Here is a 17,227-nt window from a genome sequence, read left to right on the forward strand (position 1 = left end):
TCTACCTTATTATTCAACAAATTTATCGCTAAAATCTGGGTAAAAATCGCATTCTATAATGTTAACCTCTGTTGTTATGAAGTTTAGCAGTGTTACCAACTTACCGGAAAACGTAATGAATGTACCAAGTGTCGGGTCGACTCGGTCCTACCGTTTCATTGTGCTGCGGAGCTTCGTTTTTTATATTGATTGATATCTAATTTAAAATCGCTTCTAATAAAGTTAAATATTTTGTCGCGATTTTATGTCGATTCAAATAGAATGGGACCATAGACGGTGTACTTTAAGTACTATAAAAACAGCTGTGTTCTACATTTTAATGACGCTGGACATGCTTCTGTAAAGATGGTAACTTCCAATAAATTACTGGATAAAAAGATCGTAAAAATGGCTGAACAGAATAATAGCGTTGTTGTTCCACAAAGAACTCTATTAGGAGAAGTGAATGAGCACATAACGTGCCCGTTATGTCGCGGTTACTACATCGACGCCACGACCATCGTAGAGTGTTTGCACTCGTTCTGCCGGAGCTGCATAATCAAACATTTGCAAGTTAAGAGTTACTGTCCGGTATGTGAAATGATGATTAATTCCGCAAAGCCAAACATTAAACTAGATAAAGCACTACAAGACATTGTATATAAACTTGTGCCTGGTCTCTTTCAAAAAGAGATGGAAAGGCGCCAACAGTTTTATTCCTCAAGGCCGGGCCCGGCAGCTTCAGCTACACCTGAGCAAAGGGGTGAAGATACGGAAAGAATTATTTTCAGCCCAGAAGATGTAATCTCGTTTTCTCTGGAATATTCCGATGCCACAGATACTGACAGCATATCAAGTAAATCTTCAGACAGCAATGAACCTCAGTCAGCAACAGGCACCACTAGAAGATTCTTACAGTGTCCTGCAGTTGTTAACATAAGCCATTTAAAAAAATTCTTGAGTATGAAGTATGATATAGATAGTACACAGTTTGCAATTGATATATTGTATAAGAGAGTACCTCTACCAGACTATTACACTTTGATGGATATAGCATATATTTACAATTGGAAAAGGAATGAGCCTATGAGATTTTTTTACCAAATTATTGATTATGTAGCAATAAGAAATAGATTGTTTGATATTAAGTCTAGGAAATCGAGTCCTACACCAACTGAAGACACTAATGTAAGCAGCCCAGCACCCAATCTGAATGATCATGGATCAGAAATGTCATCAGGTACTGATAGTCCCATGCCTGATGAAAACAGTGGTAAAAAAACAAATAACACAAATACAGACAAAACTAGTCAGCAAAGCAAAGGCAACAGCAATCAAGACAAGCCAAGCAGCAGTAACAGTTCTACATCTAAAAAGAATGATGATGAAGTAGAAAAATCTCAATTTTTAAACTCATTTGAATTAACTGCTAAAAATAATAGTCAGCCAGTTAAATCATCTCCTGTCAAAGGAAGTACCCCAGAAAAATCTATATCATCAATTAATGATACTGCAAAAGATCAAGTAAATTTGCCTAAAGTAGAAGAATCTTTGAAGAGAAAACAACAAACACCTCCAAAAACACCAGAAATGAAAAAACTGAAAATTGAGTTAGAAAAGGCAAAAATACCTTGTAATATAGGTAAAGAACCTAGCATTAGTTCTGCCTCTTCACCTGCAACTACAGAGTCCTTAAATAAATCTGAAAATGTTTTTGATAGTCTAATGAAAAAGAAAGGTGTTGAAGACAAACCAAAATCCTTAAAAATTACATCACCCCCGGCTAATACTTCAACAAGGGAACCAAAACCACTAGGAGTAGGTGGTAAAACAGGATCAGAAGGAACGGGAATGAAACGAGCAGTACCTGGTTCAACAAATATGTCTTCTCCAAAAAGAAAACCTACTAATGAGCTGCCTGCGCCTTCTCAACCAGCATCACAAACTAAACAAGTTTCTCCTCTTAAACTTCAAATTCCAAAATTAGAAACTCAAACTAAAAGCTCCATGTCTATGCCAAAACCTTCTGAAGTTCCAAAGCCACCTCCCAAACGGATGCCAGATTTAAAACCAACTACACCATCATCTCAGACATCACAAAGTAGAGGTCCACCAGTAAACAAATTAAGAATGGATCTATTAGCAAATAATTGTGACCCAACAATGGATAGAAGTAGGATTATGTCACAGGTAAAGTCTTCCCTTGGCACTCATAATACAGGTCAAACATCAGGAGACCCATTAAAGTCTTTATTATTAGATTCTTGTAAGATTAATATTCCTTCTTCATTGTCAATAACTTTGACTGACCAGAAATTAGACTTGCGTAGTCCCAATGATCCAAATACAAGTGAGCCTAAAAATAGTATCACTAATAAAAATTTAGTACCAGTCAATACAGCAGGTACAGCACATAAAGTACCAAGTCCACCTGTTCACAATTATATTGAGATTTTAAAATTGCCTGATAGTAATCCTAAAAAAAACCAATTTAAAACTGATTGTAATACAGATAATAAATCAACTCCTCAAGGAAAAACGGAGACGTCTACAGCACAGCCTAAACCTTCTGGTAAATCATCTGAATCATCAGCTAAAGGCCCTGTACCCAATTTAAAACCTATTGCTGATACTAAATTAGGAAAACAAAGTGGTAATTTTGCATCTCCTATTACTTTTCAACAAACATTTGAGCAACAATTACAGTCTTTACAATCTGATAAAAAATCAAAACTTCCAAAAAATAAAGCACAAGTTCCAAAACTTGTTCCCGCAACACCCAAATCATTCAGTGCTGCCAATAAACTGAATAATCCAGTCAATAAGTCCCCTTCTAGCAGTGTTACAATGATGGCAGAGAATAAACCAAGTGCTGCTTTGGATTTAACAACTCCCCATAATATCCAAAGCCAAATAGGACAACATCAGTCACGCCTTTTGGAGTCTTTGGAGACAATGCAATCGATTGCTAATTTAGCAAAAAAGCAAAATCAGCCTGTAAAAGGATTACCTACAAGTATGGCACAGGGAAATGTCTATTCATCCATTTCTAATAGACCAGCTACCACTGGAACAAGTCCATTGAGAATCCCTAATCCAATCAGCCAAGCAAAGCATGATAAAATCAGTCCTGGTGGCCTACATACAGGTGCAGCAAGACAAGACATTGCCAAACCTTTCCCGTTAAATCAGGCAGGAGGTGGCAATTCTTTAATGTCGTCCCCTAGTTATCAACCTATATCTCATAACTCGCCTAATATGGCCCAGCCATCACCAAGGTCTCAGACACGATCTCCAAGTTCCTCCCCTAAGTTAGTGATTGCTGAAGAAAAGCAAGCCAGTAGTACTTCATCAGATTCAATTGTAAATCAATCAAATCAAATATCAAGCACACAGCTGCCCAACCTCAATTTAATAAAAAACGAATCCCCTAAAGCTGTCCCAGGACCTTCCAAACCAGGCCCTAAGCCCATGAAACTTTTAACACCCAGTGTTAAACTTACAGGGATTCGACAACCTATAACTCCCACTTTAAAATCAAGCCCAAGTATGAATGTCGTCCCTACTGATTACATGACATCCCCCCAACTTTTGGCACAGCATGCTGCAATTATGCCTCATATAAGGCATCAGATGCAAATGCAAAATTGGTACAAAGCTAAACAATATGACTATATCAAAAGTATTTCTAATGCTGTTCAGAATCAACATGATTTCAATAACAAAGACAAACAGTGATTATTTTGAGGTATGGATAGTCATCCATATAAATATTATATATATATTGATTTTGTAATATTGTAAGTTGCTGTCATAATAATAATATATTATTGTAAAGATTTAAGGTTTGTAAAATGTATAGTTCAGTAAATTAGTGATGCATATGTATCTGTAGGTATTTGATAACCAACATGAAAAATTGTAAATAAAGTAGATGTAAGCATATTTTTGTGTTATGTAGTTAGGTCAAAAGAAAATTGAGTTAGCAATTTTAAAAGATGTGTTTAGTTCTTTTAATGCTGATATTTAAATAAGTATAAAATAATGTGATGTAAGTAAAGTACTATTTACAGCAAATCATCAGCATACAATATTTTTATATTAAATTCTGTTTCAATTAATACCAAATGAGTCCAGCGCTTTACATTTGTTACATTGTAAGTAAAATAACAATTTATTGCTTAATACTACTTTTTATTTAATCTTTTGGGATTTACATAAAATTTACTAACTCTGCTTTTATTTACTTAGGTTATTTGAACCTATACATACATAACTGCATTATTTAAGTTTAAAATAAGATAAATGTAAAGACTAAGGGGAATTGTAATTTTTAATAAATGATAAAAATATGTATTGTTTAATTATTACATTACCATTATTTGATCCTTATCAACTTAAAAAACTAAGATGGAAGAAGGTATTACATTTATTTGAAGTCATTAATACACATTGTTAGTACCAATAGAAATATTTTCATAACAATATGTATTTCTGTATTTCAGATGTCGGTCATCCAGTCCTCCATTCCCTTCAAGTCTCGCAAAAGAACATGCAGAACTAACAAAAACCAGGAAAGCAACGAAAATATTAATATTCTTAATAAAATAGAGTTGCCGGAAGTGAACCAAAAACATCATATTGACGATATTGATGTAAAAATTAAAGACGACTATGGTAAGTCTTAACTTTTTCTGTTGATTGATGGATTTTGTGTTCACTTTTTCAATAGTCATAGTTAGAAACAGGCACACACCACCTTACAAAGATTATGTATGATATATATTCTCTTTGGTTCTCTACGGGATCGAATCAGAAATGAGGAGATACATAGAAGAACAAGGGTCACCGACATAGCCAAGCGAATTAGCTCGTTGAAGTGGCAATGGGCGGGCCATATATAGCACGGAGAGCGGGGATGGCCGTTGGGCATCGGCAAGCGCAGCGTAGGACGTCCACCAACAAGATGGACGGATGACCTGGTTAAAGCTGCGGGTTCACGGTGGTGGATGCAGGCCGCTGCCAACCGAAGCAACTGGAGGTCTGTGGGGGAGGCCTATGTCCAACAGTGGACGTCCTACCGCTGAGATGATGATGATACTCTCTTACATTGGAAATATGCTGACTGTACCTCAGGGGCAGACCGTGAATTTGTGTTAAGCTATTAATACTACTTGGGCTCTGTCTAATTAATTAACTAATTGTGATTTTCTTTACCTGTCTTCAGTAATGGTATAGGTCTCCTATGGGGTTGCAGCCCAAAAGGTCCTTATATAGTTCCGCTCGCGCCTCCTTTTTCCAGGGCCGGATTTAGAGGTCTGGAGGCCTTGGGGCAACAAAGGAGTGGAGCCCCCCATCCGCCGCCCAAATTGTTTTCCAAATAAAATTAGGGTCATTTGAGATTTTTATTATTTACTGATTGCCTTATTAATTGAAGAATTATATTGATTTACTATAATAGTGTTTATGCGTCGTATTTTGAAGAAAAAAAACCCCTCTTTTGTGGAGCCCCAGTTGCCCGGCCCGGCCTTTTTCCATTTCCTAATTGCATAGGCATTCTGATATGTATTATACTTGCACTACTTCCATTTTAATGTTATGAGGAGCCTGCAATATGCAAAAACCTTACATCATCCTGGTAATATATTTGCTTTTTCCAGAATCCTGCTCTGCTCCCAAGATTGCTAGAAAAGCTTCTAAACTCGATACCGATGTGAATAACTACGAAGATTCCCTTAACGAAAGGTGAGTTATTTTATTAAAAACACATATATGCTCTCTGCTCATAAATTACTTGTCAGCCCCGCCCGCCCCGCGCATCGCTGGGTTCCCCGCGATACCTTATTTGTACTTCTGGACATTAACGGTCACTTTCGTGCCACGTTTCTGCTGGCTGTATCAAACGCGTATGAAATAGTACATTGTGTCTTAAAGGCGGTAAATAAGGAATTACGAACGTGAGTCTATTAGAAGCCCGAAGTCGAAGACTGAGGGCTTTAATGAGTCGATGTTCGTAATTCTAGTACCGCCCGTGCGACATACAATGTTTTTCATCACATTTGCGAGTATTTTTTTTATTTCTAAAAGAAAAAATATAATTGTTCCAAATATTGGCGATACCTTAGGCTGCGCTATTGGCAGCGCTGCCCTCCGCCTCCCGCACCATGCGCCTGACGTGCGTGTGCATGTGGTCCTGCAGCAGGAGCGCGCGCAGCGCCATCAGTACGGGCACGGGCTCATTTACCGACCTTGGGCTTCATGAGAAGAAAATTTGTACGCGCAATGACTCGTTTACCGACCACGGGCTTCATGACAAGCACATTAAGGTCGAGGGTTTTATTTGGGGAGTTGCAAGCAAGGTAGTCTGCATGTTACGACCCTGTTTACGAGCAAGTGTGATGAAAATTATTACACGACTGATTCCTATATAATTAAATACTATCAAATCTCTGCAACTAAGGAAGTTTTTGGCATTACAGAAATTTGGTGACGTCAGGCCCGCTTCCTAGTCGAGAAGATGAATTTGATTGGTTACAAAATTTTCTTTGTGATCACCTTGACAGAGAAGAATCTGCTTCACTGTATATCTCGGGACAGCCAGGAACCGGCAAAACCGCAACTCTATCAAGTTTATTAAATTCACCTAAGGTATAATATATTCTCTTCTTTTAGATTTAGAAGATTACTTGCTTTAGTGTTATTATAACAAAAAAGTAAAACCGACTCCAAAAAAAGAACGAAAAATGGAACCGACTACAAAACCCTTGAAAATATTTTTCTAGGTACGTACTAGCTCGAAGTCGGTGACTCAGCACGACTCAGCAGGAGGGATTTAATGAAACCCATAGTATGTAAAAGAGTTAGATGACTATTGTATTGTCCCACTCCTGCTGGCTCGTGCTGAGGCACCGACTTCGAGCTAGTACGTACCTAGAAAAATATTTTCAAGGGTTTTGTAGTCGGTTCCATTTTTGTTTCTTTTTTAATTTTTTTGAAGACGGTTTTACTTTTTTGGTAAATTTTTTCTTTATTTCTCACTTTTTAGTGATTCGTAGCGAAAGTACATCTGACAACGATTCTATTTAGCCCAAACACGACTTAATTGCTTTGTTTTATAACAGAGTTCCATTGCCTACTTTCTGGCTTCAGCATCATATCAGTTCGAAATAATCATTAACTTAAACCTTCTTCTTAGTCGCTTATCTAGGTATATTAATCATGATCGTTTATACTCGAGCGAGCATTACTTAGCTTTGATGAGTTTCATTGGTCATCACGGTCTTCTTCATCAGGTCCAATTGTCATACCCAAGAGAAGTAGATACAGTAACAACAGCTCTATATACTTCCAAATAAAAGTATTGTGTTAAGGCGGGGTGTTCTCTATTTAAATTAAGGATGGCAGAATTCGAAAATGGTGATTTTGTTTTATTTGTATAATGACAAAAAGTCATATTGTGTTAAAACTAGGAAAAGATAAAGAAACGTAATATTATTACAGTAAGGTTTATTTTGTACTGATGGTTATTCTTTACTACCTTTTTACGATAACTTTGAAAAGTTTGGCAAGTTGATAACAGAGCAGAACAGCATATCACGATCACATGTCATCGTCAATACCCAAAGCATGCTTCTAAAATCCGAAGGTTTTATTAAGAGCTCACGGAGTGTATGTAACTTTGGTCGTATCATTATATTTGTAGTTGTCTGCACAGACTCGACAATTCATATATAAACATGTTACTTGATTTATTTTTAGATAAAAGAAGGCTTTAAACAAGTATATGTCAATTGCACCATGATGAAGTCGGCTACAAGTATCTACAGCAGAATTTGCAAAGAGTTGCAACTGGCCACCAAGAGTTCCACGGAGAAGGCATGCCTCGCTGCTATTGAAAAATATTTAAATAAAAAACATAAGATGATGTAAGTACTAGAAGCATACATATCGTAGTTATAGTTTTAACGTGCTTAAAAAAACTAAGTTATGTTTTCCAAGTTTTTTAAAGTTGGTTAAGAATCACAATAATTTATAGATATAACTGGAAACTAACAAATTATTCTTTACTTTCAGTCTCCTAGTATTGGATGAGATAGACCAGCTGGACAGCAAGCGTCAGTCTGTCCTGTACTCGATATTCGAGTGGCCCGCTTTACCTAACTCGCGGCTGCTTCTAATAGGCATTGCTAATGCGTTGGACCTCACGGAGCGCAGTCTCCCGCGGCTGCAAGCCCGCTGCTCACTGCGCCCTCGCACTCTCCACTTCACACCGTACACTAAACAGCAAATCATCAACATATTCACCAAAATATTGGGCGATGACAAAAATAACGTGTTTTCGCCAGTCGCGCTGCAAATGTTGGCAGGTTCGTTTGCAATTCTCACCACGTAAATTTGCATCTGTGAAGTTGGCTACCAGTGGCGTTGCAACGTTTTCATGTGTCAACATGGCTTGAGGTTAAATTGACTTACCCGAACTTACATGGTGCGATTGGACTAGGTTATTGCAGTTTGAGTTTTTAACTTAATTAAAAATTACTGCATGCATTATTTTGATGATATCTTTCACTTTCCGTTGCATTTTTTGAACATTGTTTCTTAACACATAGGGATAATGTGAAGTTTAGTGACTTACAGGAGGTACCTACTTAACTAAAATACATAAGAAGAGTGTCCCAGAAACCGTCGATAATCCGCCGACAGCTAATAAGCATACCTATTAGATTTTTGCTTTGATTGTGAATACAAGTCAGTGGCAGTCATTACAAATTTTCTTGTAATATTTATGTAGGATTTTGACAGTTGGTTCCACATATGCAAAATATATTTTATTATTATTTGTAGAACATATATCAAACGTCCGTGTTTAGACGAGGTGTGGCCTAGCACCTCATCCATACATATAAAATGCTTTGTCCTGAATGACTGACTGACGGATCAACGCACAGCCTAAACCGCTGATTGTAGAGACCTGAAACTTGGAGGGTGTGTTCTTTGTATGACGTAGGCATCCGATAAGAAAGGATTTTCCGAAATTCTACTCCTAAGGGGATGAAAAAGCGTGATAGCGTGATTCCTTGGTCCAATCTACTTTAAATCTTACATAAGCATTCTTTAACAGAATTGATAGAAGACGTGTTTCGTATTTTATTGAAATTCAGCCCCTTAAAAAGGGGTAGAAAGTTATTTTGGGGTTGATTTGCTTCGAAGTTCATATCAATACTCCTTAGTGCTTTTGATTTAAATTACATTTTATTTTGACATACTTATGTTTGAAAACTCAATCCGATTTTGTTCAAAAAAGGTTGAACTCACATAAAAGCTTGGTGCAATGATGGTGCAATGCAAATAAAACTCTTGAAAGTCACCGGAATATATTATATTAGTACCGCATTTGAAGGTTTCTAAGCTTTAGAGAGGTCATACAGCTTATATATACTGTGTATACACTTTTAGGATACGGCTTCATAGGGACGTAGAGTTCGAAATCTAAACTAATAAAACTAGGCACTGGAGATGAAAATCTGACGAAAAACTGATGAAAATCTGGTAATAATACAATCATTTGGCAGTGACATCCTGCTCATCCTGGCCAGGATCGTCTCCGTAGAAGGGAACTCCTCAAAAGTTAATGGCACACACAAAAAAACTATACACGATTGTTTAATTTCAATGACAATCCGTTTTTATAATAGACACCACCTAATGCTGCTGCCAGGGTCGTCTGCTCATGATGGCACTCCTCAAGGATTGAATAGCAATTTTACATGTATTATGTATATTTAATTCAAATTCAAATTATATCGTAACATATTTTAATAAGCAAATCAATCACAATGATAAGTAAAAAGAAAAACAATCCAATTTCATAGACACGACAACATGTACTTTCATGTAGTTTGATGTACACGTGACTTGGTGAGAGACTAAAATATATAGCTAAAAAGATGAAAATAAACTAAAATAAAAGTTTTCGAAAACAAGCTATAACTTAAGTTGTGAAGAAAGCTACACTATCCTACCCCTGACTGACATACTTATAGACTACTTTTTCTCCGAAAAAATGCTAAATTTCCGCGGATAAAAATAAGTGAATACAAATCCGGGGCAGATTTTCAGAATTCTTTCAAAGATACAATATGAACAATTAAGAATATTAAAATAGAACAAAATAGTTATTCATGTCCCGCAGAAACTTTACAAAAGTAGAAAAACAGTGTAGCATTCGGTCAGTGAAAGTTTTTTTTAATCGAACTAAAGAGTTACATCTATCCCACGGGAACTTTGCGATTTCCCTAGATTGAAGCCTGTTTCACATTGCAGGGACAGCTGTGTAGCTGTGTACAGAATTCACTTATTCTTATCCCGCAGAAATAATCCTATATCGTGAACGAATTCGCGGACAAAAGAAACGCGTAACTACTTTAACGGTTTCTAAAATTCCACATTCCAATCCAAAGTTGGTACGAATATGATTAATTATGTTGGTTGATTTTTTAATTACAAAATTTGCACCATCTGTCTGAATCTAAAAAAACTCTGTCTGTATTTGTATTTCCATATAATCCTCCGAAAAATCTATCAAAACACGAAAAAAAGGAACGCAGAAAGTAAATGTATGTTAACCCAAATTTAACGCGCGCGGTGCCGCGGGATAAAGCTAGTATAAAATAAAAACAAGGACCAAGTGTCTTTCTTATGGGCTAAAGGGGACTCAACCCAAAAAAAAACCAGTGGCTGTAAATCCAAACAATTCTAAAGTTTTATTTCTTTCGACAGCTAAGATATCTGCTGTTTCCGGCGACATGAGAAGAGCCCTGGATATAGGCCGTAGAGTGATTGAACTGGCAAAACGAAACAAATTTCATGAAAACCAATCAGTTGACTCAATGATGAAAGACTCATCAGTAACGGTGGAGCTGAAACAAGTTTTAGAAGTATTAAACGACGTCTATGGCGGATCGAAGAATATAGAAGCTGATGTAGATGAAAGTTTCCCAATGCAACAGAAACTGATTCTCTGTAGCTTGATGCTCATGCTTACTAAGGGAAAGAATAAGGACATTGTCATGGGAAAATTGCATGATGTTTACAAAAAGTAAGTATAGTTTTATTATATAAGTGTTTCAATCTGACAGATTTTTTATTTTTTGATCATTAAATCAGTCGTCGGGAGAGTGACGGAGCATGCCTCTGAATCAGCACCACTGTAGTGTCAACAAGGGCGTCCGCTAAAACATGTGCTCCTTGCTCTTATTTGCACAACATATCAATAATAAAAGAATATCATTCTAAGATATAAATACTGACTTGGATATACGTTACTTTGTATATATGTAGGTGTGACTGGCACATTATGGCCTAATATGCTTGAATAATGCAAATATTTCTAGCTCCTCATTTGCTCGAATGCTTTCCTTGTTAGACATCGACAAATTCTCATCTATAGTTAATTCATGTTTGGCAAAATGTTTGATTGTCATAATATTAGGGCCCGTCTTCAGATCTGCGTACAGTCAATAACAGCCTTTGTTTTCCCCACAGAGTGGCAACTGCCCGTAACATCGCTCCTCTAGACATGAGCGAGATGGCGAGCGCGTGTTCGCTGCTGGAATCGCGCGGGGCCCTGCGGTGCACGGGCGCGAGTGGTCGCGGACGGCGTATACGACTCCAGTGGGACGAGACCGAACTAAACGCGGCGCTCCGAGACAAACCACTTCTCGCTTCCATACTCAGCGATGTCAGCTGTCTTGCGCCCACTTGCTAACACACACTGTTATCTAAAACTTTTTTTACCTTTAATCAGAGCAATGGCCGTTAGTCTTACTTTGGTGTGTGGCATAAATTTTACGCATACCTAATCTATCCTTTGATCAGGTGGAACCTTTGGAGCCCTCAGGGATGTAGTTTCTATTCTACCCTCACTCCTTTATACACGTGCCGCTCAAAAACCTTCCCACCTAGACAATTGGGCCGTTCGACTTGTTTCGCTATAGGGCCGACCCTATGCGTATTTTATAAATCTTAATGAAGGACTATTATTTTCCTGATAGTAAAAATAGTTTGTACTTTTTAAACCAGTAACGATTATGATTATTATGAATGTTGGTAATTAACTCATATGTTTTTGAGATTTTTGTGTGCACGCGTTTGAGAGACTATTATCCTCAATTGAAAAAAATAAAACACTTCCGATCTGCAATCGTGTCAAACCCACTAGATAGCGCCATGCTAACTTAGTACATTCTAATCTATGTATTATTTATTTATTTATCGTAAATATGCTGAGCGGCAAAAAATCTGGCCCTCAAATGTATGCAGTAATAGGTAAATTTTTATGAAGACTGGGCCAAATTGTGCCGCTGAGTATATCTTTAAACGAATTCTTGTATACATTTATTTATTTCTAGAACGATTTAGATGAATTTTGCTATGTGGTGGTTTTGGGGGGCAAGCAATCGGTGTAGCTGGACCTTATCTCTGGAAAAAGGAATACTGGAATTTTTCGAATTTTAGTGCTAGCGAAGCTCGGTGGCTTAGATACGAAGAAGTACACACTTAGAGGTAGTCCAGGTAGAGCACACAGACGGTGCCCATGACAAAGTTGCATTGGTCACAAAGTTCTATAATATATTTGTATTAGTTATTACAGTTGGTGCCCTAATAAGTACCACTTTTCTATGCCACTGGTATGAATCCTACTAATATTTTTAATGAGAAAGTCTAAGTCTGTTTGTTACCTCATGATGAGGCCCTCATCACGTCTAAACTGCTAAACCGATTTAGATGAAATTTGGTATACAGGGTGGCCCATTTATATCGGTCAGTATGGGAAAGTCTGAAACTATACGACATATGAAAATTTCTTCTTAGGAACCATGACATCGATTTTAATAACAAGAAAAACTGCATTCATGCATTTAAAAAAAAACCTGTACTCAGCTCGGGAATCAAACCCGGTTGTTGAAAAAAAAAAAAAAAAAACTTACACTATTTCTATTTAGATATCGATTGTGTACGTCTAGAAGTAAATGTGTCCATGAAACATTGTCTAAAATGAATAAAATGCATTGTTTTCACATACTTTACTTTATTTTAGTAGGTGTTTGAAGTGTCCACCGTTACAATATTCAACAAATTCTGGCATGTAGAATTCTCTCTATGGTTGTTTGTACCTCTATGTAACAAGCAATGATACCGTTGAAGACCTTAAAGCAGCCATTGAGTCAATTTTAACGCAAATTCACCATGTCAAGATACAAAATGCAATAATAAGATCGTTACCTAACCGTGCTGAACAGTGTATTGAAAAAAACGGTGGACACTTCGAACACCTACTAAAATAAATTAAAGTTTGTGAAAACAATGCATTTTATTCATTTTAGACATAATGTTTCATGGACACATTTACTTCTTACAACGTACACAATCGATATCTAAATAGAAATAGTGTTTTTTTTTTTTTTTTTTCAAAACAACCGGGTTCGATTCCCGAGCTGAGTACAGGTTTTTTTTAAAATGCATGAATGCAGTTTTTCTTGTTATTAAAATCGATGTCATGGTTCCTAAGAAGAAATTTTCGTATGTCGTATAGTTTCAGACTTTCCCATACTGACCGATATAAATGGGCCACAAATAGGTGTGAGTCCCGGTGACTCCTTTACATAGGATAGTTTTTATCCCGGAAAATTGCATAGTTCCCACGGGATAGCGATAAACGAATTGGACGCGGACGGAGTCGCGGGTAACAGGCTAGTAAGTGTATAAGTTAGGGAACCGACCATACCATTATTGACAAATAGTCGCTAAAATGAGCTTAAAAAATAGACAACGAAGTTCCGTTCCGGTATAAAAGATTCGCTGATTTTCTTCTAGTATCTGTTGTATTATACCTTTATAGTTTTTGTGATACTAGTCGTTGCAATGAACTTTTAGGCAATGTTAGGCGGCGGAAGGTATAGCAAGCAAGTGACAGATATCGTCATTAATAAGTTTGACTTTATTATAATTTCGCGTATAGACCAGTTGAATGTGTTGGAAAATGAATAGATCTGACTGTAATACGGTAGTAGTTATGCGTACTCGTATGCTGCACCGTCAATGCGCCAATATGAATTAATTGTTGGTTACCTACGGTAGTACTATTAGTTATTCTGTGGTATGGTGTCACGGGTGACACTCTTTCCCGACCCGGATAATACCGGGATGGAAATACAGACCGTTTTTCGTGTATACGCCCATAGAAGCTCACGTCAGTTTCATCATGCGTCTGACTCTATTTTTAACCCCCGACGCAAGAAGAGGGGTGTTATAAGTTTGACCGCTATGTGTCTGTCCGTGACACCGTAGCTCTTAAACGGGTGGACGGATTTGAATGCGGTTTTTTATTTGAAATCAGGGTTTCTAGCGATGGTTCCTAGACATGTTTCATCAAAATCGGTTCAGCCGTTTTTGAGATATTGAACTTTGAAGTGACAAAGTCGGGGTTTTCCAACTTTTTGTTGGTTAGGTTATAAGATAGTAACATAAATTGTATTTTTTTCTAAATCATAAATCTCGTCATAGAAATTTAGAACGTCATTTCCAAGCACATTCAACTTTGAACATTAGAATGGAGCTTGACATTATGTTTGAGATTGGCCATTTCTTTCGATACCGCAAGATTTGGTGTCTTTTTTGGTGTTTGCAGTTTTTGTCTCGGACCATAATGCTCTGCGGTTGTGAGAAACGGCAATTGACCGTTTTTACATTCACGCTAAGATAATACTTCCGAAATTATGACAATCAAGTGTTTGAAACCCACTTTTAAACGTGTTTTGTTTTGTTGTGTTTGTGTGTAGACTTGAGGTGAATGATGGGGGGGGGGGCTTCAATTTTCATGAAAATTTGCACAAGTTGAATATAACGCGAACAAATCACTGAATCGAAAAATCGTTTTAAAGACCTATCCAACGATACCCCACACTTATATGGTTGGATGAGAAAAGAAATCACCCCCACTTTACGTCTATGGCAGTAACCCTAAAAATAAATTTATTTTTATTGTACCATTTTCTCGGCATAATTTACATATATATCTGTGCAAAATTTTAGCTTTCTAGCATTGATAGTCCCTGAGCAAAGCCGCGGACGGACGGACGGACAGACAGACAGACATGGCGAAACTATAAGGGTTCCGTTTTTGCCATTTTGGCTCCGGAACCCTAAAAATGAATACCCTATTCAAATACTTTTTAACGAACACAAAAGAATATTTTTTATTAAAAATACTTTTGATTTTAAGCACTAAACTCAAATTGGTATAATAAATGTCTGTCTACTATCGCAATATCATTGCATGTTTATAACATTAGTGTAGGAAATAAAGGTAGTGGACCCCAACAGTAATTCCTCTGCCAAAAAAAACTTTACAGTATGATAAAGTATCAATAAATAAAAAGTATTGTATAAATTTCCAAAGAATAATAATAATTGGATTTAAGTAAATACCTAGTCTCAAATCGTTAATATATTTTTACGGAAAAATGCTCCATTCAAACTTTCTTCACCGGACATATTCATGTAACGTATTGCAACAATATATGAAATAAAAAAAAAATATCCCAGCAGAAATACCAATATAAATAAAATATATTTTTGGCGTGTCTTGAACCGGAAAATTGCTCCGTCTATTTTTTCATTGGAATGCCATTTTGTTGTCGTTTTATACGTACAAAATGAAAATCTAAAAAAATTACCATGTAACTGTACTATTTTCAGAAATTGCCTTTTTACTCGCTGTGGAAAATTTCTCTATCCATTTTATTTATTGAATTAAATTCACAGTTTTCTTTCCATTCAACTATAAAAAAATCCAAAAAAAAAACCGAGCGTATTCAAAACTAAACATATCGGGAGCAGTGTGTAGTGAGCGGGGTGTACAAGCGGGTTTTTTTTTGGATATTTTGGATTTAAGTGTATACGTGACTACTTAGTATATATTAAATATATTGACCCGGATAAATCACGTCTTAAATCGAGTTCGAATCGAGTGAGTGAGTCTCACGGTAGTTTAATGCTTAGTAAGTTAATATATTGACCCGGATAAATCACGTCTTAAATCGAGTTCGAATCGACTGAGTGAGTCTCACGGTAGTTTAATGCTTAGTATATATTTAAAAAGAAATCAGGCTGAGAAATTTTCCTCTCTCAATTTTTTATAGTTCTAAAATACATAAATTTGGGTAGGTATGCATTTTTTTACTAGGTACGCCAAATTACATTCTAAGATCATATAAGAAGAAAAAAATTACAGAGCAATTTTCCTCTGTTTGACAAAAGTTTTAGTTTTTTTCATACTGATACAAATGATTTATTTGGTAAAATAATTTTGGACAGAGGAATTACTCGGTTCCATATATAAACAGATTTGTATTTTTACGTATAAATACCTAACTCAGGAGTGTTTTTTTTTTGGATATTTATATGTTAGTTTCGGCTCATACTACAATAACCAAGCAAAATTTCACCGACTGATAAATTAATGCTTGGGTCTCCATACAACAACTTGCTTTATTTCCTACACTATAATACAATACAATACAATACAATAACTATAATGTGCCTTAATTAATTTATAAACTTATCTATGTTTCAAAGATATTCTAATTAGTTTTCCTAAAAATGTCTAAATTATTGACTTAAGCACTTATTTTATCGATATGTTGTTTTGACTAGACTAGACTGACAATTCAGCTATTGAGTAGTTTAGTTACTCTGTTTATTATCTAATAATGATACGTTTTCTTACGGACTAGTTTTCTTTTATTTGTATTAATTTGTTTGTGCAAGATCACAGTCATTCTCTATTTTTTTGCTATCTGTACTCAATATGGCGTGTAATTAATAGTAATTAATTATTCACGTCAATCTCCTTAAATTATGTTTGACTTCTTTTTTACTAATTTAAGAAGTTGAAGAATGTTACGTAAGTAGGAATTGTTTCAAAAAATCGTGTCTTAACATTATTGTTACAGTTGTTTTATATCTCTTTACAAACCATGAGAAAAAAACTCTTAGCCAACCCATACTTTATTTTTAAAATGTTTTAGTATTTATGCACATACAAGAAATCGTAATATTACGCCAATGTACTGGTCTTTAAGACATGTTATTTTTCATATTAAAAGGTTAGTTAAGTTAGTGAGTAGGTATTTAATTTTTGTATGAACTTGAACTGTAATTTTACTTTCCATCGACTGACTATTTT

General features: G+C 36.1%; 1 protein-coding gene across 1 annotated transcript; it reads left to right on the forward strand.

Annotated features, from left to right (window-relative positions):
- Positions 1-131: 131 nt before the first annotated feature.
- On the forward strand, positions 132-17,224 carry LOC141426095 (uncharacterized). The gene is made up of 9 exons (XM_074084958.1): positions 132-3,713; positions 3,818-3,824; positions 4,485-4,656; positions 5,640-5,724; positions 6,459-6,627; positions 7,738-7,904; positions 8,053-8,345; positions 10,759-11,077; positions 11,524-17,224. The coding sequence occupies exons 1-9, from the start codon at positions 346-348 to the stop codon at positions 11,744-11,746; spliced, it is 4,803 nt and encodes a 1,600-aa protein (XP_073941059.1). The 5' UTR covers positions 132-345; the 3' UTR covers positions 11,747-17,224.
- The last annotated feature ends 3 nt before the right edge of the window (positions 17,225-17,227 follow it).

This window comes from Choristoneura fumiferana, chromosome 3 (genome assembly GCF_025370935.1).
Source record: "Choristoneura fumiferana chromosome 3, NRCan_CFum_1, whole genome shotgun sequence".
NCBI classification, from domain to species: Eukaryota; Metazoa; Arthropoda; class Insecta; order Lepidoptera; family Tortricidae; genus Choristoneura; species Choristoneura fumiferana.